Source organism: Antennarius striatus, chromosome 13 (genome assembly GCF_040054535.1).
Source record: "Antennarius striatus isolate MH-2024 chromosome 13, ASM4005453v1, whole genome shotgun sequence".
NCBI classification, from domain to species: Eukaryota; Metazoa; Chordata; class Actinopteri; order Lophiiformes; family Antennariidae; genus Antennarius; species Antennarius striatus.
Genome location: NC_090788.1, coordinates 3,932,148 through 3,954,271, shown reverse-complemented (window position 1 = coordinate 3,954,271; position 22,124 = coordinate 3,932,148). Strand labels below are relative to the sequence as shown.

The following is a 22,124-nucleotide window of genomic DNA, read 5'->3' as shown; positions in this document are numbered from 1 at the left end:
GAAAATTCATTGGTAAATCTTAAACTGAATCTGAATAAAACCTGTTTGTAGTTAATTGTAATTGATGCCTTCAGCCAATCAGAGGCCAGTCTTTCCCATTAGACACTCAGCGTGGTCTGGATCAGAGGAGTTTGGTCCTACCTTCCCTCCATCCTAATCATCCTCTCGGTCTGTCCAGTTGGGGACTTGACAGCGGAGTCGTAGCTCAAACAGATCCGTTTCGGGGCTGAAGTGTGTCTCTCGGGGTTCCTCCACTGACCTTCAGCTTCCCTGTAAATAATTGATCAGCATTCATTCAGTCAGAACTGCAGGAATGAAACCCAATACAGGTACTGCAGAGGAGGAGGAGGCGCTCACAGGACAGCTCCGAGCTGTTTTTATAGGACACATCGGCTCTTTTTAGCAACCGCAAATGAAAAATTTAAAAAAGTACATGGAGAGATTCATGTTTTGAGAGATTAAAGTTTTGCATGTAGGTCTTCAACAGCACAAATGATTTCTGCTATAATGGTGTAAAACTCTAACAATAGCATCACTTTCAAAGAATTTCCAACGGCAGACCAGAAATGTTTTTGTTCTTGAACATCACAAAATATCAGTATAAAAAAATTATCTAATAAAATTGTCATGTGGCCCCTTAAGGTTAGATTCACCAAAACTTCATCTCTGACTTTTTGGAATCAGCAATATTCTTAGATTTACAGACCTTTAATCAATTATTATGTTGTGTTATTAATGTTACAATCTATAATTAAAGCTGCATTTTGAAGGTAATCAATCACTCACCTTTTCCTCTGGAGAAGCCGCTGAAGCTTTAATTGTCTTGTCCTTGCTTGGCTACCGTATTTCTGAGGCTTTAATTAGAGGAGAGACAGAGAGAGAGTATGCTCCAGCTCCTCCTCCACCTCTGCTCGATTCCCTCCATCACCATCGTCATCATCAACATCATCATCATCCTCAACTCTGATTCACTGGGTAAATACTGAGTTTGTCCTCTTGACTGTGAACACACAGCCGGAGAGTGTGTTTAATCATGTGATGGTGTGTGAATGTGATCAAACATGGCAACACAATCAGAGGCCAAACAGCATGAGGCAGGTAGCAGAGGAATGAATAAATACAGTCAAAGTTACGACATCAAATCACCGTGACCTTTATTAGAAATGAAATATCTGCTAAAAAATAAACCAAACTTTCTCTTTGTGTGACTCTGACTGTAAATTTGATGCATTTTAATCAGTCATCCAAGGCTTGTAATCCAAATCAGAGTTCCATGTTCGAAGTTATGTTAGCTACCATGCTAGTGGATTCAAGCTAAACCTACTTGTATCCTTGTTAAATGTAAAATCTTTTATCTTACTGGCTAAACTTTAAAAAAAAATTTTTAGCAGAACTTGGATATTATACAATTCTATATTAAACTTGGTATCTGTTTCAGACAAGACATATAAGTAAGAATTAATGTTTACATTTACAAATACATTTGTAAATCATTTTATTTACATTTTAAAATACGTCTCTGATACTGCATCACACAAATAAAAATCTATTTGTTTAATTCGTTAGCTCGCCTTCAGGACTGCAGAAAGCACAAAATAGTGTATTACTCTTCATACTTTATTGGCATTCTGTACTTTTGAATTATCCCTCATGGGTTAACAGTATAATATTTCATTACTTTGACAAATGCAAATGCCATTTCAGTGTGACTTTAAAAATATATAATGTGTGTGAATCACAAAGTAAGAAAGACATACTTTATTTCCATTACAGTACATTACCTTCTGTCAGCAACATTTGGCTCCTTATCACAAATCAATGTGAAGCATTATTGGAAAAAAAAAAGTATTATAACCTATCTTTGTAAGGCACTGGAGGATATTGCTGTGGGTTCTATATAAATATATTTATTATTATTATAAAAACACATTTTAAATATTTTATTATCTTTGGTTAGTGTGGAAACCAAAGCTAAAATACAGTAAAACATCACATCTTAAAAAAACAGAAGTTGGAAGGTTATACAACAGAATAAGCTCTAGATGTAAAATATCAGAGAAAAATATCTGCAGTATTTCCTGCGCATCATCACATACTGTATGTCCCTACATTAAAGGAATTTTCATATTATTGTATTGTTATGACAAAACAGTAAAGTTATCACTGACGTTTATGAGGTATGCCAGCAAATTAAACAATAAAATTATTTTGTTGTATTTATGCATTTAGGTAAAGTTGCAAAGAACTATAGACATAACTATTTTCATAACTGAAAATGAACTGCTGTGTTTCTGTACCAAACATCAATAATTAACTTTATAACTCCACCAAGAGGATTTAATCCAGCTTGTTGGCTGGTAAAATTAAAAGTTCATCTTATGCCTTAAGGTTTGGTGAAATTATTATTTAAGCTTTCGCTCACCTCGTTTTGCTACACATGCTGTATTATAGTGTAATGTTCCCTTTTTTGAGTGGCAAATGTATAAGTAAACACACTTTAATAAGTTAAAACCGCTCGTGTTATATATATATGTAAGAATTAACCCAAACCCTCTGCTGTGAGTCCAAAAGAAAAATCCTAATGATCTCTAAATAAGTGCTTTGTATAAAACTGGATTCCACAAAGTTTTACATCAGTTTAGGTTTCCCCCAAATCTGAGAGTATGTGGTGGTAAAAGTGCTGAATCAACGTGCTGCAATGTTTTAAAAACCCTAATTTATCTTCTATGGCATTTTAAGAAAATTAAAGCTTTAAGGTTGAGACAAAAACATTCTGTTATTATTTAATAGGGTTATAGAAGAGGAGGCTCATAGGGTTTAATCCACTGAGTCATGGAAACGGCCTTCAAACACAAAACTACCTGATCAATTTGGCCGTGTTGTTGTTGTTTATTACATGTCTCAAAGCTAATCATTATTCAATTTAGTCAAGTTTGCATTTTGGAACCATCTTACTAATCATCCCTTTTCCTTTCCTTATCCAGGATGAAGTATTTCCAGTGTCCTTCTGTGTCGCAACACCACGTGAATACTTTCCACTCTATTGCTGAACCGCTGAGAGATCAAGAGCAACTTTTTGGCCCTTTCACTGTTGTTGTAGCTTCAACATGTCTCTGCCTTTAAGCGTCAGGATTTGCTCCTTTACTTTGCAATTATGAGAGTAAATTAAATTTACTACAGGTGAGAGCACGACAGTAATATTGACTAGTGAATCAAAAGTATTCTCATTCCACTTCCTCTGAACCGAGACAGTTCAACAGCTGAATCACAGCTGAGGCCCCTCCGGTCAAACTTGAGCTCCTTCACTTATAACATCAATTCCATCCCAACTCTGAGGCAATGATCCAATCGGAAGCGTTGGACTCAAGGTTCATGCTAGATCTCAAATATCCCATTAACACTCATCGACTTTGTGCATCTTGGGCAAACTGGACCAATGATCGATAGCTAAGCTAACAGCTAAAACTAATCCTTTGTTTGGTTCCTGTGCCCTGTCCAATCCCGACCCAATTCATCTTCACTACTGGACCTATTCCGTAATTTCCAGATGCAGCACAACCGAAACCAGACCCGTTCAACCAAAGCGGTTACACTATGTGAGCTGAATGGTTGAGTAAAAAACATCCAAGGGTTGTGTAGTTGTTTGTCCTTCTGATGTTTCACAGGATCCGTCCTCCAGCTGGTTCGACACACTCATCGGTTTCGTTTCCAGAAACCCCTTCTGACGTTTTTGTTCCTTGGTTGATCTGCATTTTACAGGTTAGCTCTTCTCATTTCCTAAAATCATGATGTCGTACACCAACCCCTCCGTGAACTGTCCCTCGGAAGCAAGTTTCTCAAAGTCAGAGCAATGCCGTAGAACTTTTTGGGTTTTCAGGTGATTCCTTTTCCGCTCAAACCGACTGTCCTGTCAAACCTCCTGCTTTGTTGTCACGAATGCTGGGGATTTGTTACAGTCCGTAAATGAACAGAACAGATGTTTCCTCTAAGTGAACGGCTCCTTGAGCAGCCCATCCTGGTCCCTGAGTGGGCCTGGACCTCTAGCCTCCGGACCTGGTTTTAGGTCAGGTCCTGGACGTCCAGCAGCATGGCGTCCTGCCTCGTCCTCAGCTGGTCTCGTACCAACAGGTGGGCAACCAGCTCCGAGCTCAGAGCTGGAACAGAAGTAAGGCAGATTGAGATAATAGACAATGCTAGTCGCTAACAAACTACTTTGGTCCAAAATGAAATGATATATTTAACACTGTTATAGTGCCCATAAAGAACCAGGGTCCGATTCATTCCCTAATCCTCATGTGTTGTTTAAGAAAAAACGGATTTTGTCTCTAAAGTCTCGGTAGGGATGGATCTCGGACCAGAAAAGACCCGAATCCTAACAATAAAAAAACAATCAAAGCAGTAACATGTCCGTATGTGATTAGATCAGAACCCAAGTTGCACAAGAGTTTAGCTTAGCAAGACATGATTTACTTTGAAAGTAAGTTTGGATGAATATTAGAGGAGACTGTGCTCTTAAATTTGACCGACAAGGATGTAAACGTCTTCATGTTGGTTTGTTTCTTTAATATCTTCACAGTGGTTCAAGTTGCCCTGCAGGAAAATTAATTCCTTGTACGTCTGTGAAATTTTCCAAGAGGTGACCTTAGTGGCTGTGTGTGTGTGTGTGTGTGTGTGTGTGTGTGTGTGTGTGTGTGTGTGTGTGTGTGTGTGTGTGTGTGTGTGTGTGTGTGTGTGTGTGTGTGTGTGTGTGTGTGTGTGTGTGTGTGTTTACCATGTACGTCCTGTTGAAGTGATGCTCTCAAGCTGCTGAGCTGCTGCACTGAAAGCTCCTGCAGTTCCCACCGCTCCAGATGTTTCCGCTTGGCAACACCACTGCTGCCGGCCAGTTGCTACAACACACACACACACACACACACACACACGCTTTTTGTTGATAACGTTTTGTTCTTCCTTTTTAAACACTGCTTCTCCACCTCTAACAGTGACTCTTCCTCATCCCTCCTTCATTCCCTTCACCTCCTTCTCCTTCTGTTCAGCCAGCAGTTTGTCTCTCAGCGTCCTCAGAGCCGTGGCCACTTCCTGTTTCAGCCCAGCAGCATGGCAACCGTTTCTGCCCATTCCCATGGTAACCTGGTGATGTCGGGTCAGTGGTCAGATTATTACAATGTGATGCCACCAGTCACTTCAATTGGATTTGCCTCATGCAAAACAGAATAATGTCACTTATTGCACTGATCCCGGAAAACCAGATCTGTTTTATCTGTAACTTCTTACTGTTTATACTGTTGGAACAGCTCTGAAACCTAATCTGCAAGATCTGGATTCTGATCCAGATCCAGTCACAGGTAACGGTGGAACATAGTGAGCTCTCAATGCCCAGGATTTTAATTTGGACTCGATTATTATTAGTGTTTTTCACTAAAGACTGAGAGTAACCTTCTTGTTGCTCCCTTCATCTTCGTCTTCACTGTCGCTGTTGTTGATGAAGCACAACTGCAGGTTTCTGTGGTTGTGAAATCTGCAAACAGATAAACATCCTGATTGTGAGTTCAGTGGATTCAATGATTTTATTAGAGTTTCGGGTTTATTCTGAGGTCGTGTTTTTGGATTCCTTCTTTGACACACAGCTGTTGGACACAGGGAGGAAGCTGCTGGTTTACAGAAACCACCAGTTCATAAAGACGTTTAATGGAATGATTTCCCACTGGAATCCAGAGGATATGGGTTTGCATTGGGATTTAACTCCGTTATTGTTACCCTATAACATATATTACAAACACAGAGGGGCATGGAGGAGCGCTTTTCAAGTTAATCTGAGTAAACAAAACCATCAAACGCCTGCAGCACCGAGACACTTCAATATCCATAAATGAAAAATGCATGTTTACGTACGTCAGGATGAAATGAAACATCCCTCTGAAGCTCATCTCACCAGAATTTTACCTCAAAAACAGATATTTGGGGCTGAACTTGAATAAATCGGCTTTACCTCTGTGTCATTCGACACTTCCTGTAGTCTTCCTCCTCTTCCTCCCAGACGCCTCTCCACACTCCCCCCTCACCCTCCTCCATCCTCACCCCTGTGGCCTTCTGAAAGAAAACAAGACGACATGAGAAGCTCCCTGCCACATCATGAGACAACAACCTTTATGACTTGTGATGGTTTTCGCAGGACAAGAAGAGATTCTGCCAAGTAAAAAAATTGTGATCCACCTCCGAACTAAAATTATTGTCATCTGAATCAATATTAAAAATACTTCAGCCATGAAAGAAATTCACTTTAGCAGCAGTTAAATTCATTACTAGTCAGAGCGGCAGAGGAGAAACAGCCTGAATGAAAGCCCAGACAGGTCAGATCTGAGGCCGTGGACCGAAGCAGAGAGGAAATTTGTGTTTCAAACTTTTCTGAGCACAAGTCATCATTATGCCACCAGAGAACGCACAAAAATGCAGCAACAATCCACAGAGTATCTGTGTAATGTGAGGTTTGTTGAAGGGACCGCTCTTCTCAGTTTAGCTCCGTCCACAGCGAGATTTATCAGCTGTTTGGCTTTAAAACCACCACAAATATGTTCTCGGCCCTTTGTGTGATCAGATTAAAGCTGGAATGGCTTGCTTTTTAAAGAAATTTATGCAGAAGTCTGGTAAAAGATCCAAAAACACAGAAGCCCACATATTTCAAAATACAATTGATAATCCAACTGATATAAAAACTCCTCAGTTTGATCCATGTTTTCCCTGTTTCCCTAATCAAAATACTTTTTCTTTAGACTGGGGCTGCACAGTATTTAAAAAAGACACTGCAGTATTTTCCTCCGCTTCTAAATATATTGCAATGTGACAAAATGCAGGAATTTCCCCCCGATGACCTGAATAACTCACATTGGAAAGAATGAAGCGAGTAAAGAGTCTCTGGCAGCAGGTTTGAATCACGTCTGACAAATAATAATAACAAAAATAAATAGAAGAAAAATAGATCATTATTAAAATCCTCTGTGACATTCTGATGTTGATCATTTGTGGAAAATGTGAATCTTAAGTTTCCTTTTGTGTGAAGCAACGACGACGGCACACGTCTGAATCTGCTTTGGGTTTATTGATCATTGTTTGTACGTCGTGTGAACACATCGAGTGTTTTTGTTCCCTTCAGGGAAACTTCTGGTTGTTTTGGTGCTGCTTGCTCCGCTACGTCCACCAGCTAGACGTTTCCACTGTGTGGTCCCGGCTCCAATCGACTCTGTTCAGCTTCCATGAGAGGATGGCGCCACCTCATTTTGGCTTGTTGTCATAACAACACCATATAAAACAGCCATGATACTCTCTCCCGCGACCAAAGTTAGGAATATCTGCACTTCCTCAATCGACCACCACATCTCCAACTGTTTCTGGAATTGTGTTCACTATAGATGCTGTTTAAAGATGGTGGCTGTTGGTTAATGTTAGAAAACTAGACAATATTTTACTTTTTGTAAAACTCAAATTTTTTTATTTTAATTTAATTTTAATTTTATATACTGGTTTGATCCCTGAAGGGAAATTAAGAATATAAACAGAATATAGATTATAAGCAGCAGGCAAAACACACAGAGCATTATGGGAAATGCAGTCTTTTGAGATCTATTATTCCCTCATACTAACAATCTACCAAATATGACAACTCTTGTCTTCATGGCTGACCTTTGACCTTTCCCTCCTCTCCTGTTCCTGTTTCTCCAATTCTGCTATCCATTGGCTTAAATCCTCCCAGTGCATCATGGGAAGGTGTGGATAGTCCACTGAGGTCGCTGCCACCGCAAGGTGATGAGGCTCTTTGTCCTCTTCCTCCTCCTTCTCATCGGCCGTCTCTTTCTCTTCCTCCATCCTCTTCTCTAAAAAAAAAACCCAAACAAACACGTGAGTTCACATCTTCATCCAGACCATCTTAAAGAACTTTCAAACTTCCCTTCTTTGAAGATAGAGGACAGAAAGTGGCATATTCAATCATACTCATGCTATCAATGAAATAGATCAATCAATCTTTTTTTTCCCCATTAATTACTACTGTATACCGTAGTGGAGTAATAAATAGTGTGAGTAAAGGGGGACCCTGCCCCGGTGCCACTTTATCTCTAGCATCACCCCTGGTGTATATGAAGTTTACATGATCACGCTATAAGCTTTATTGTACATTATAATATAATATATACGTTTCCTGGAGTTTAGGTTGTTAAAGTTGTGCTTTTTAAAGTGAAAACAGCAACATCACAAAATACAAATAATCCATTAAAGTATCATATTAAAAAATCTAAAGACATTTTGTTATCAATACAGTTTACTAAAACTGCAGACACAAAGCTATACAAGCATGAATCAGTATAATAATACATGTATTATTATTTATAACGTCGTTAATAACACATGACATCTGGGTTTAAGAAATAAATTAAATATTTTACTTTATGGTTCAGTTCTTATCATATGCAGGAAATTTGTGAAATTAAGTTTTAAAAGTTGAATCTTCTTCAGAATGAATTCAGAAGTGTTTGAAACTGTCACCGCTCCGTGGAGCAGAAATGTCCCCGCGGTTGTTTACCAGCAGCGGGGACACCTCGGAGGGGTTCGCCCACCTACCAGTCACATCCGGGCGGCTGCGGGTCCCTGCGGCATGTCGCCCTCCGTCACCCGGCGGCTCGCTTCAGCCTCGCTGTGAAGCTCCGCGCGTTTTATTCCAACATGAAGGAAAGTTGCTAAAAGTTCCTCTAAAGCAGTTTGACTCCGTCTGAAGGAAGGCAGCGCCTCCCCCTCTTCCTCCTTCCTCTCCGTTCCTCCCCCCTTCCGCTCTTCCCCGTGGAGCGGCGGGGGGGACGGAGGTAGAGCCACCGGGAGACGGTCGGAACCGGAGCCGCTCCACCGCCACCACCGCCCGGGAAAGAGGGATCAGCTCCATGCTGCCCGACTGTCCTCAATTAATCATCTTTATATCCTTTCATATTTTTATAAAAACCGACTTAAATGTATTTTCAGAGGTTTATTCATTATTTTAGAAGTTAGACCAACACAAGAATCATATTTATTACTAATAATTACACATGAAATGTCTTAATTAGTGTACATGTTAATTTATAAAGGTTCGGTTGGTTGGCTTATCAATTGGATGGATGGATGGATGGATGGATGGATGGATGGATGGATGGATGGATGGATGGATGGATGGATTAGGACAGAACCCTTTAAATCTGGAGCAACTATTTATAAAGGAGCCAGTAGGAACTTTTCTTCCCTGTTTTTGGTTCCTACACTCTTTTGTAGAATTCAGGGTCATGCAGGGAGTCTTCAACATTTTCCCCAAACTCCCCATCGCTCCACAAAAGTTTGATAAAATCGAATCATTAGCTATTTTAGAATTAGGAAATTGTTTAAATATATCATCAGATAATGTAAAAATCTTGATGGGCTATCTCTAGGTCCAGTGCACAACTTTTAACTTTAGCAGCTTTGGCATATTTCGCCTGAAAAACCAACACAACTGAACCAATTCCTGACACACTGTTGTGCAGCTTGGCTAATGTTTGTTTAACATTTTAGAATAATTTTTAAACTAATATTTCCATGTTTCCTTGTGTCTGATTGTGGCTCTGGCCTCCAGTCTGCTTCTTATGTGACATATCATGGAGGCAGTGAAGGAGTTAAAAGCCAAGCCTCCTGGTGTCCTGTTTCACCATTTTTTGACGATGACGACTCAAAGCAGATGGAGGATTTTTGGCATTCCGGTAGAACAGAAGACACTTTAGCGTCACAACAACAAATAAATTGCCAAATTCTTCAGCTACTATTCTTTTCCGCTCTCGGCCATCAGCTCATAACGGCCATGTTTGCTCTGTGCTTCTGTTGGAATTCTCCATCTGGGAGTTTTTCCCCTGGTTTATAGCTTTAGTTAAAGGGACTATTATCTGCTCCTTCACTATTTTACTGCAGACTTTGACATTTATTCATATGATTGTATTTTATTGTGGGTATATTAGGCTATATTTGGAGTCTTCTTGAGTGTTTGTTATACTTGAAGTCAATCCATCTCAGGGATAATAATAGGTTTATTGTACATTTTTTAGCAAAACAAGCTTCTCATAATTCACATTCATTTTTATTGTTGTAGAGGTAAACTACTAATACTGTGTGCAGATTACTATTTTATTTTTATTACTCGATTTTGCTGATGTTATCTACCACCATATATATTTTATTGTTTTAGTTTCCTTACCCATTTTAACTTCATTAGGTTCATCAGTTGGTTTAAAGTGTTTTTTAATTGAATGCACATTTAATAATCTCTATATAAATGAAGTGGGATTAATTTAGTATTACTTTGAGATACTTTTTAAATGTGACTACAGTAAACTAAAAAGGGCACAAATGGGGTAGGGTAATTACAATTAAATTAATTTTCCAAAAGTAAAATGAAATAACGCATTTAATCATTTTTATAAGGTCCCTAAAAATAATAATAATTATAGAACAACGTGCAAGTTAACAAGTAGCTGAACTTTATTCCCTGTAAATTTGAATTCTCGCTGCTCCTTCACTTTCTCACTCCTCGTGTTGCCAGTTGTCCACTGGGCTGCAGTTCCTTAAATTACCAGATAGTGGCGCCATTTTCACAGGCAGCAAACTACCTTTATTTGGTGAATGACTATGTTGTAAAAAATCTTTCAAACTGCTAATTTTGAGCGGATTTTTAACTCTTGTGGAGGTCCTCTCGGTTTTTAAGGAGATTTTGTGTCCGACTCTCCCTGAGGACTGTGTGACCAGTCCGGGTTCGACTCTTTCGACTGGCTGCATAGCGGTTTTCTGATCTCTTGACTGGGGGTTTTACTGCAAACCAAGTTAGCTCAACAGCTAATCCTAAAAGTCACGTCACCTGTGTGGACTCAAAATAAAAGTTTTTTGCCGTAAAACAGGAGCAGGCGAGTAACTTTGAACTCTTAACACCGACAAAACTTTCTCTTGCGTGTTTTTACGCGGGGTCTGTAATTTATCTCGCCTTTACGCAGCCATTGCATTTGCGTTGGAGCGAGCGGCAAGCGAAGCGTAGCAGTGGTCTATAAATGACGGATCGACCCGCAGTCATTCACGGATACTATGTTTTTGTGAGGAAAATGCGGTAGAGAGGAGACATCTTTGGTGTTCAGCCCTCTGACTTGGCGGCTTTGGGTTTGCTGCTCGTGAGGCCTGCAGGTCGGGCTTCCACCGGGCTTGAGTAGAGCCATACGCCGCCATCAAGACGTCGGAGGCCGGCTGTTGGTGCTGCCACCTCCGGGACTGCGAACTAAGTTATGGAAAGGATGGAAGTGGACCAGTGCGCAGGCGCAGCTGGTGTTGCAGGAGGCGGGGCACTCCGTAGATCAAACAGCGCCCCCATGATTACCAGTGTCAGGTCAGTGGTACTGCATCCTAATGCGCACAACGGAACACTTAAAAAACTTTGTGTTGCGTTGCTTATCGGGAGCAATCCACACTATTTTATAAATGTTAGAAGACATAACATAATGCATATATATCCACTAATTAACACGGTATACCTATAAATACACCAAACAATACTAATACAGTTATTATGCCTGTAAATTCCATAGTTGGTCTCGGTCCATGTAATCCATTATAATTTTCGGAGTGCATGAAAGGAAACTAGTATAAATCAGGTCAATGCTTGAGGTAATTTATTCTTTAATTCTATTCGTTGAACTGTTAGTACAGTACAGTATAGGACTTGTTTTTTCCCGGAACTGATGTCATGACCCACGCTACCAGGCAAAAGCAAACAAGCGCAGATAAATCCAAGTACTGTAGTGATACTGTAGTGATTAGTTTGAATTAAACAAAATACCAAAATTAAGATGATATTAAAGTTTATTTGTGTAGCCCGAAGTACTAAAGTGCAGGTATAAACACATAAGTTAGTGTTTAACTAGATGATTGTATATTTGTTTGGATTTATATTGTAAATCAAGGCGAATGACCTGGAAGTACATAGAAGAGAGGGTTAGTTATGTCACTGTTCTGTAATCAGTGTCATTATTTTAGATTTTCACTTAATTTCTGTCAGTCAGTCATACAGCTGCAAGAAATCACTTACAACACTTTATTCTTAACTTCCAGATAATCCATCACCGTGTCTTCCAGGTGTCTCTCTCACCATTTTTCTATAAACCTGTTGATGTCTTTCTCAGTGATGGAATGACGGTGTTCAGTCCCGTTTCCTCGGCTCGATACAGACGCAGCAGCGTGTCCATCAACCCCAGCTGCCCTTCACAGGTCAGTGTGTTGACGTCAGTCATACTGATTGACTGCTTGGTTTAGCCTCCAGTCGACCCTCACTGATCAGTTTGTTTTTTTCTCCTCCTTCAGCTTGTTCCTCTTTCTCCGTTCTCCCTGACTGGAGACAGACTTGACCAGAAGAGGCAGGTGAGGACAGAAAAAGTTCCAATTGGTCCTTTTCAGTCGTCTTTCAGATGACTGGAGAAGACACCTGCACCCTGATTTGTGTATGTTTTAACAGGAAGAAAAAGAAAGCAAGAAATGTTAAGATTAAATCCACATCAGACTCTTAAAAAACTAAATCTCGATCTGCCTTGTAAGACTTGATCAGATAAGCAAACGGTTTAAGAGGTTCACAGTGAGTCAAAGGGTTTAGACAATTTATTTGAACAGAATCCTGAACAAAGTTGTAAAATTGGATCAGGATTGTACTGAACACAGATTAGATTAAATTTAATTGTAATCAAAGGTTTCAGTCTGAATCTAGGTCAGACTCAGATTTAATCCAGACCAGACATTGAGACTGAACCCACTTCTGATTCAAAATGCTAAATGCTGTTTAAAGGGATTGAGTTAGACTGACTCAAGATTCAAGATTAGAAACTAAATAAATAAAACTATTTGGACTAGAACTAGATTAGTGGGGATACTCGGAATACTTGGGACTCTGTATATTTAGGTGATCTTTACATATTTGTGGTGTTGATTTGAAGACAGTCGATGAAGTTAAAGGTCAAATGGCTGTAATAACGGCTGTTTGTGTTCCATACAGGAGGAGAGTATGGAAATGGCGCTCAGAGGGAGTCTGCAGAGACTAAGGTACAGCACATGTACAAACGGGGCCCTGTGATTGGACGAATATAATGTTATTCATTTTGATAATTTAATCATCCGCTTCTGAAAGATGGTCCATTGCTAACCTAATAATGCTAACGATAGCCAGAGCAGAGAACCGCCCACTGTCTCAACACCCGACTAAAGTTTAAACTGAGTCCAACTGTTCCTGTCGCTTTCCCAGTGCTTCCAGTCTGATCCCAGTTCCTTCTGTGAGTCAGTGGCACGACCACTCAACACTGGTGAGCAGCTTCTGCACTACTTTTGTTTTGATCAGGCTTTTTGATCAGTCTCTATCAGTTTGAGAAAAGGCTCATGGGTAATGGAACTATTCCGATCAAAGTTTACAGCTGAAGTTTCAGCCTGATTTTATATCAGGTTCCTCAGAGGTTGACTGTTTATTCACCTGTTCTTCCTCAGTGGTGTCCTTCACAGGACAGCGGTGTAACGCCCAACTCCTCCCCGAGTCCCACCAGGAGGTTCAGGTACCAAATGAAATAGTTGGATGTTTTTCTTCTGCATGTTTTGGAAACTTCTGTCCATTCAAGTCTGTTTATCGTCCGACAGGCCGGCGGTCAACACCACGGTGAGATGGCCTGCACTAACAGCCCTCAAGAGGAAAGGTGTGTATTCAGGTGTGATGTGTTTGGCCTCAAGTCGGTCCAAGATGTCTGATTTTTAAACGTGGGCTGTAAACACATCACTGGTTCAACCTCCTGAACTGTTCTGTTTGGATTGAGCTTCTGATTGAGGATAATTGTCTGTTCACACACAACAGAACGTTAATCTTTTATTACGTGTCATAACCGCATTGTGAACTTGTTTGTCTCTCAGGAGGGGTGGAGTCTGACGGACCCCCAAAGAAGCTGTTTGTTGCCGGGGTGACCGATCCAGCCAACCACAGCGGCTGTCCAGTCAGGTGAAGATCAACTGGAAGACACATCAGTCACAGGAGTATGAAATTATAATAAAGATGATTAAGATTATTTTTCTGCCCCCCCCCCCCCCAGTGTCTCTCAAGCGACAACAGACTCCCCCCCTGCAGGTGCCGTCATTTCTCAGTCCGGCCCTCTGTCTCTCTCTCCTCCCCCCTCCTTCACAACATTCACCTCCCATCAACACCCGGGACACTGAAGCCTTCCAGAGACACGACCCCATCACTGTGGGCGCAGACCGACCCGAACCACCAGCAGCTCCACCCAAATGAACATCAACCGCGTCGCACCTTATTTCTGTCCCAATCATCTGCCAGTGTGACCGTGTGTCCCGCCTCTTCCTCCTATTGGATGGATTGAAGAATGACAGGAAGTGAATGAAGGGCAGCATCCTGGGCCGCAGCTGTTTGTGAAATTCTGGTTACTGCAGAAATTATCCACATGGAAATAATGATGAGAAAATCCTAAAATCCAGGGGAATAAAATCTGGATTATTTTGTCTTTAGACGGATACGTCTTCTCTCGGATCGTCTGATATATCACCAACTTTGTTTACTGATTGTCCTTCATCAATTTTGCCAGAGGGTTTTTCCTCATTACTGGGAGTTCGTCTTATGGTTTACAGAGAACCAGCGTCACCCTGAGGTCCACCTGTCCATCAGACCTGGATGTGATGGAGAGGAATAAAACTTTTGTTATACAGGAGAAAAGAATGAAGCACACAAAAGCGTTCCACCAGTTCTGTCCTGTAGATGTCGAAGAGGTCATCAAAATTGGGACAGACAAGATCTGTTCCAGTCTGACCCGTCGGCGGTTTCCGTTGGTGAAGCACCACATCTTCTCCCATGAGCTCCTGTCAGGACGTCTGGAGTCGTCTTCAGGACGAAGACGCAGGAGGTGATGTCCCATATCGCTGTGGTCTGGTTCCCCCCTTCAGGCACATTTGGGTCTCCCTGCAATCATCAGGTGAAAAGTTATTGATCTCTGTCGTTAACGTAAGGCATCAAATGATAGTTATATGGAGCACAATCTTGAAGCCGTTAGCACTTAATCACCTCAGTGAAACAGGGTTACACGATAATTCAACATCGGATAACATTCACCGTCAAATTTGATCCATATTTAGAATATTTGTCTTTTTTAGACAACATAAATTATGTAATAATTAAACCTGAATATCCAGTGAAACGTGATGAAAACAAACCGCACAAAGGGGATTTAGGTTTTTGTAAGGTTAAATCTGGTATTTTTAAATCTTACAAACATCTTTGTCTCCTTGAAGCTTGAGGTTTTTGTGTTTTAATGAAAAGTTTGAGCTGCGGTGTCGCCATTCTGGCCCCGTAAACATTTTTAACAGATGGTTCCGCTGAAGGAGGACAGTTTTCCAGACTGACTCTGGTCAGCAGAAAACTGGTTGTTAATAGTGTATCTATCTGTAAATATTGATCAGCTGTCCTCAGCCTGCAGTGTGTGATTGTACATACCGACTCTGACGCTCTTCAAGGAGCTATTATCCTCTTGATTTCCGTTATTTTCCTCTCCGACCGACTTCACTCTCTACTTGAAATCAGCTCCATTTTTGTTCCTGACAGATTTTTTTTTAATTATCTTTTTTTATTTTTTGAGACCAGGACCAATCACGGGTTTTTTTAGCTCTCTCTTTTTTAAAAAAAAAACTCCCCAATTATTCACTCAAGGGATTGAAAAACACACAGCTCTGTTTATGTGAAATATGCTCGTCTTGTGTTAAAATGGATTATAGTAAAGGCTGATAAAGGCCCCTCCCGATCCGACTGTACAGATGGTTTAAAAACAGGGCAGGGTCCCATTTCGGGTCAAAAATGTGTGTTTTTAAATCTCTTGGGGTTGTTTTTTTTTTACAATGATCTTGGAGTGGCAATAATTAATGTTTATCAGTCGGACTCTCACACGACACTATATGAAGAAGAGCTCTGTTAAAAGTCATCCTCCTCATCGCTGGGTTTGCACAAACAGCGTCATTAAAGCAACAAAGTTGATTTTGAGAGTTGGAAGTTTTACAGCGATGGACTCAAAACTGACTTCAGTGAGGCGGGGATGCTCACATCCATCTCACCGGGTCGGGGTCAAAGGTCAAAAGTGATGACGGTCCTGTGGGAGAGGGTTTCAGAAAGAAGTTGCAGTTCTGCTTCTAACTTTTTGCACAGTATTGTACAGTTTTGTATTCTCTCTCATCATCGTGCCTAAACGTCTCGTCATCCGGAGGACTGACAGTCGGGTTTTATTTCTCTCATACATTAAATCTGAGATTTTACTTTCCACACCGACATGAATATTTTTAAGCTTAATGTATGCTAATCGCCTGACCTCCACCTGTGAGATGTTTGTACATAGAGTCTCCATAAGCTGTTTTTATACAGGTGTCTTTATGCCCCGCCCTTCAAATGTTTCCAAAGTTTTTAATGACAGTTTGCGTTGTCATGACTTTGCACAGTTCTAGTTACACTATTTTATTTCTTTTTCTTTGATATAATTATTAGAACGTCATCCTTTGAGGAATGCTTTTATGGTTTGCTGCTTTTCCTGCTTTATTTCTGGGCTTGTTGCAGCTCCTGTGAGTCGGTCCTGGTTTAGACAAGCAAACGGGAATAGTTTTCGGTGTGAACGCATCAAGACGACAACACGAAGGTTCCTTTTAAAAATAATGTGACCTTTAATTCCAGAGAGGAACCAAAAGAAGCCAAAGTTTTACTGTCCAAAATTAAGAAGTTGTCAGGTTGTTTGACTCCATTCAAGCGCTGGAAACACTAATTTATTTATATAAAACACCACTTGTCCCATATTTATAGAAACTTTAAAATGTTTCAAGCAGGACAGACATCTCAGGTGTGAACAGCCCATCACCAAATTCAGTAGCTGCACAGACACAGACTGTAGCTTTAAGATTATTTTCTGTTTGTCATGTTTAATCTTTGCACAAACTGCCATCCCATACAGCCATGGGAATGAAGGCAGAATCAGTTTTTTTCTTAATACCGCTGGACATGTGGGGTTGATTTCTGCTGCGGTGTGTTTTCAGGCCAAAAATTTTTGTTTTAAAAGTTTTGGAAAAATCTCACCCGTAAGCAGCAGGACAAGGTGAACAGTATTGATTAGTGTGTCTACTTTCTGTCTCCTCACCGTATGTCTGTCTGTAGTTCCTTTTTTCTTTGTATTTCCTCTTTAAACATCCATGTAAGTTAAATTTTTCTGTCCTGGACGTTCTGACCTTTATTATTCATCAGTTCTAGAAAAGAATTTTGTATCGATGCCGAGGGGATTATTGCTGTGTCTTCTGTTTATCATGACAGACTTTGATCACGTAGCAGGAAATCTACTTTTTTCAGTATCGAAGATGTTTCAGTATGATTACTCTCTGAAAACTGACCCTCCCTGCTACCCGTTGTTTCCCAGCATCTAAAGGCTTAAACAGCTGATTCTCCACAGAAGATCAGACAAAATAATTTTAAATTCCAGTTTTAGGTTATTTCCAGTTCGTTCACTTGCTAATTTCTGCCATCATAAGTGGGCGGAGTTTGCTGAGCCTCACCTGATGCCATGTGATTAATCACAGGTTGATTCTAGGCTCTTCAGTTAAGATTATTTTCAAAGAAAAAATATTTCATCCAAGATCAACAACAGAAAGTGGAAAAATTCAGTTCAGAAACAGTCAAGATTAAAATGCCTTTTTGGAAAGATAAATTGTGTATTTGTTTACATTCTGTTGACCCCCACAGAGGTATTATACTTACCAAAAATATTATTTCTATGCAGTTATAAACTATTAGTACATTTCATGAGCATTAAAACTTTAAAAGGTAATAATTACTCTTCAGAATTAGGTAAAAAGTTATGTCTTTATGCTGAGAACCATCCTGGAAGGTCTTCCTGAACCTTTTTATCCGAATCATCTAAAGTTCTTGAATTTTCCTCTATTTGCTTTATTTCCTTCTTTCAGACTGTGTCAGTTTGAAAACTTTATGCACTTTATACGTTAGTGAAGCAAAAATCCAATTTTTTTTTTAATGTGTTTTCCCTGGAAAGAAGACAAGCCGTCATGTGACACTAAAACTCTCTTGGTAAACATTGGTGTGTTTATTGACTTCAGTAAATGTTAAAAGTGCTGGGGGGGGGGGGGGGAGCGACAATACCAGAGCGAGAAAAGACTTTAAAAGGGCTGCTGAAGAGTTTTATTGGTGATGATTAAAGGGAACTAAAAGCACATTTCTAGAAACATTCACAGGTATTTTCAAACTGTAAATATTTTGTTCTCTTTTCTTTTTGGACAGATTCTCTACATATGAAAAATGAGATGATGTATTTTTATGCAACTGTAAAATAAAAGTCTATATTCAAGTGTTCATTCCCTCCTGGTCTTGTGGCTTTAGTGATGCAAAATAGCAATATTATAGTTTTTTAAATAGTTTTTCAACTAAAAATGAACAACTTTTTTTGGGGGGGGTATTGCTGACTATTTACATACATCTGTGTTATGTTGGTCCTATTTTTTTTTTCTTTTTTTTCATTTTATTCATTTTTTTAAGAGACTATAAAGAATTAAAGAAGGTTGGTGTTAGCTAAACTGTTTTCCATGGTGTTTCCTGAACACTCAATTAAAAACGTAAAACGAAAAAAAAAAAGTGGAATGAACGGAAGTGGTACACGGAAAAACGGAAATGACGTATTTTCCCGCCTTGCTCTGACGCAAACTGTTCTGAGTTCAGTTTAGGATCTAAGAACTGATCACGTCACGTGAACTGAGAACTGATCGTGTGTCACGTGACAACCTACGCATTTTACGTCATTCTTAAATCTCCCGTTAGCAGACAAGATATCCGTTTCTCCACCCGGTTTTCTCGCCTCTTACCGTCGGCACATTTTAGGATGAATCTTCGAAAGATTTTCTGAGCCAAAAAATTAAATGTTTTTATTTGGCTTTTCTTTTTACATTATCATATGCTATTCTTTGTGTTTGGTATACGTAGATTTACCGTTGTTTCCTATGTGAATTGACCAGCAGGATTAACAGTTTACTCTTTCTAACCCGATTAAGATTAAAATCGCCATCATTTCACTAACTCTTTTGAACTGTTTCTTTTTACCTGTTTTTTTTTTAATTTTTATTATTACTGTAGTGGTCCTGATTTGCTGTCAATACGTTTTTCGCAGCTCACAAAAAAAAAAAAAAAAAAAAATCTACTGGGATTTCGTAAAACCAGTGATTACCACCATCTTCTTCCCACTTCTGTCTCTGAAGTTTTACCTCCATCAAATCCCTCCAACATTGGCATTTGAAACCAGAAAAGCAGGTTTGCTCTGCAGCTGACGGCATGTTTTGTTTTTGTTTTTATGCTGAATGAAAACCAGGAAGTTCATTCAAACTTAACCATCTGTTTATTTTTCATGTCACATGACCAGAGAGACAGTTTATATCACTGGTCTGAAGGTGAGCACAAATCACAGATCAGAATATGATTTAGGAACTTGTTTCCCTCCTGATAATGGATTTAAAGCAGTTGTTAGTTCCTTATTCTTCCTGATAACAAAGTGGTTAAAAAAAAAAACAACAAACCCTGACATGTTCCTTGAGTCCTTCTTGAATTCTTTCCGTCTGATTTCTAAAATTTCTAGCAAAGACTGACCTGAGGGCTAGAACCCACTGATGGAAGCAAAACTCAGGACAAAAACAAAACCTATTCCTGGCATTCATCTTCAAAATGACACTTTAAAAAATTTAAACTAACAATATTGGTTTTCCTCCTTGAGCTTAAAAATTAGCACATCAATCCAGAGAAGCACTGGAATGCTAACAGATGAACATCAGGTAACAGATGTGTGTGTGTGTGTGGGGGGGGGGGTTGTATAGTATGCTTTTGAGCCCCCAAGATGTCTCTACATGTTTCTGCAGTCATAGAAGTCAACTGGAAGGTCAAGGGTCAGCGGGACAGGAGGGGGAGGTCACTGGAGTTCATGATGAGGCTGGAGTCCAAGTTCAAGCTCTCTGGGGAAACAGGATGATGCCATATTATGAGCAGGATTTTAAATACAAATAAAGTGTTTTGATGAACCTTTTGTAAAAATGTGATGCTTGTTAGAATCTCTGAGACTATCACCTTGGTCAAAGTTGAGTTTCTTGGAGGAGGCGTCGCTGAGTCCTTCAATGTCGACCAGGTCGCTGTTCACATCCGAATCATTCAAAGCACTGAGTGTCACATCTGCAGGAGGCGAAGAAGAGGAAGAGGAGCGTGAACTCTTTCATCATTAATCGTCTACATTTGATTCGATGAAAGCCAATACCCGTCGTTTCTCACCTGCAGTCTTCTGCTTCTTGATGGGAGGGGCCAGAGAGGGGCTGCTCTGCATCCTCATTGGCACGACAACCTGTGATGTCGGCACGGCGATCATTGGAGGAGCAGCGGGGGCAGGTGTAGGCGCCATGGCAACAGGAGCTTTCTTGACAGGCTTCTTTGGGGATTCAGAGGAAATGGGGACTCTGCTGTCCTCGTACAACTTCCTCTTCACCGTGCTCTTTATCTGAGCCCTGCAGGAGGAGAATGCCGTGAGTTTGGATGTACTTTACATCTCTGAAAGATGAACTGATAGGAGTACGTACACAGTTCGCTCTTTGATCACAGTGCTAATGTTGTTCAGGTCGTCTCCAAATCGACGCACTGCCAAACGCAGCATCTCAATCTCCGTCTCCGTCCATTTGGCTCTGAGGACAAAGACACTTTTTACTTAGGACATAGAGAGACCATCTGCATCTGTTTGAGTCTCTAATAGCACTAATAGCTCAGTTCTCAATTGCTTTTATTTATTTATTTTTTATAGAATAAATTACTGCCTCTGAGACCCCCTCCAAAAAGAGATTTCACATTCCCTGATCATGGATCATATCTGGAGGCCACTATGAATAGTGGTTATCATGAGTCGTCCATACTTCGGCATTTCATTTTAAGAAAATCTCTTGCTTCCTATCAAAGCATTATCAACTCATTAATAGTTTTTATGGTATATAATTTAACAAAGGGTACTGATAAAGTGATGTTACCTTAAAATAAGAATATCAAGTATGCTAACATTACACTATGCATGTGTGATCTGCTCACCCTGCAGGGCTGGAGTCTGACACCGGGTGCAGCTGCATGGTCAGCTCTCCCAATTTAGTAAAGGCAGCTCCTGCTGCTGAGAAGATTTCCCCCACCTGCAGTGAAGATGAATGTGCATTGTTTCAGTCAATAAAAACACTACAGATTAAAATATGATATTCAATAACTTTGTGCATAAATATCTCTAAAATCTGCAGGAATCCTCTAATGCTGGTATGCCAATCTGTCGCACACACCATCTTCATGGGGCTCACAACACTAGACTGGTGAAAGTGATCAGATGAACTTGGATAGCTAATTTAAGGTTACACATTTAAGGCATTAAGTATATGTCGAATGTACCTTTAGATTGCATTCATTGAGGAGAAAACACATAAAGCACTTTTCATGAAATATATTTGGTGCCACAAATAAATGCATGAAATCATCAGATTTCTGAATGGAGTTCTGTCAACAGCTGCGTCACCTGCTCTAGTTTAGACTGTCTTTAATGCACACAGTCCCGGGTTTTAGGAGTCTACACGTCCAGTATAATGAGGTAAACAACAAACCTTTGCAGAGGCAGACGTCATTTCTGTACAGACGCAGACGCTCCTCACTTCAGTTCAATCAAAACAATAAATGATCAGCTAGCTGCTAGCTGAAGTTAGCTCCTAAAACGTTGGCTAGCTCGCTCGCATTAGCGGGCTTTTCGTACAACCAGCGGAAATATATTTTAAAAAAAACTTTAGAAGATTCGTAACCAATAATGTAATACGAATCAGTTCGTGAACATTTCTCGTTTACATATTTGGAGGAAAATATAATAAATACAGTACAATGGTGGTCGGGATAAAGGAAATGTTGCGCGACTCTGAAAAATGTACGCCATTGGCCAGTCTAAAATAAAAAGGCGGGGCCATAGAATAGACTGTTTTCATTGGCCGCCGCTCTGTGT

General features: G+C 40.1%; 3 protein-coding genes across 3 annotated transcripts; 1 reads left to right on the top strand and 2 right to left on the bottom strand.

The window, feature by feature from the left end:
* Window positions 1-1,478: 1,478 nt before the first annotated feature.
* Window positions 1,479-8,851, bottom strand: im:7136398 (schwannomin-interacting protein 1). Its single transcript, XM_068331999.1, has 7 exons — window positions 8,611-8,851; window positions 7,678-7,868; window positions 5,990-6,090; window positions 5,437-5,518; window positions 5,017-5,130; window positions 4,772-4,889; window positions 1,479-4,154 (listed from the first exon to the last, which is right to left on the bottom strand). The coding sequence occupies exons 2-7, from the start codon at window positions 7,858-7,860 to the stop codon at window positions 4,060-4,062; spliced, it is 693 nt and encodes a 230-aa protein (XP_068188100.1). The 5' UTR covers window positions 7,861-7,868; window positions 8,611-8,851; the 3' UTR covers window positions 1,479-4,059.
* A 1,395-nt stretch (window positions 8,852-10,246) lies between these two features.
* LOC137605957 (P2R1A-PPP2R2A-interacting phosphatase regulator 1) lies at window positions 10,247-19,310 on the top strand. The gene is made up of 9 exons (XM_068330938.1): window positions 10,247-11,410; window positions 12,204-12,288; window positions 12,382-12,438; window positions 13,064-13,110; window positions 13,310-13,367; window positions 13,546-13,610; window positions 13,693-13,748; window positions 13,960-14,044; window positions 14,136-19,310. The coding sequence occupies exons 1-9, from the start codon at window positions 11,310-11,312 to the stop codon at window positions 14,257-14,259; spliced, it is 678 nt and encodes a 225-aa protein (XP_068187039.1). The 5' UTR covers window positions 10,247-11,309; the 3' UTR covers window positions 14,260-19,310.
* Window positions 19,311-19,453: 143 nt separating this feature from the next.
* c13h17orf49 (chromosome 13 C17orf49 homolog) lies at window positions 19,454-22,063 on the bottom strand. Its single transcript, XM_068330939.1, has 6 exons — window positions 21,739-22,063; window positions 21,188-21,282; window positions 20,692-20,793; window positions 20,390-20,619; window positions 20,192-20,293; window positions 19,454-20,079 (listed from the first exon to the last, which is right to left on the bottom strand). Exons 1-6 carry the CDS (start codon window positions 21,757-21,759, stop codon window positions 20,015-20,017), a joined length of 615 nt encoding a protein of 204 aa, XP_068187040.1. The 5' UTR covers window positions 21,760-22,063; the 3' UTR covers window positions 19,454-20,014.
* Between the last annotated feature and the right edge of the window lie 61 nt (window positions 22,064-22,124).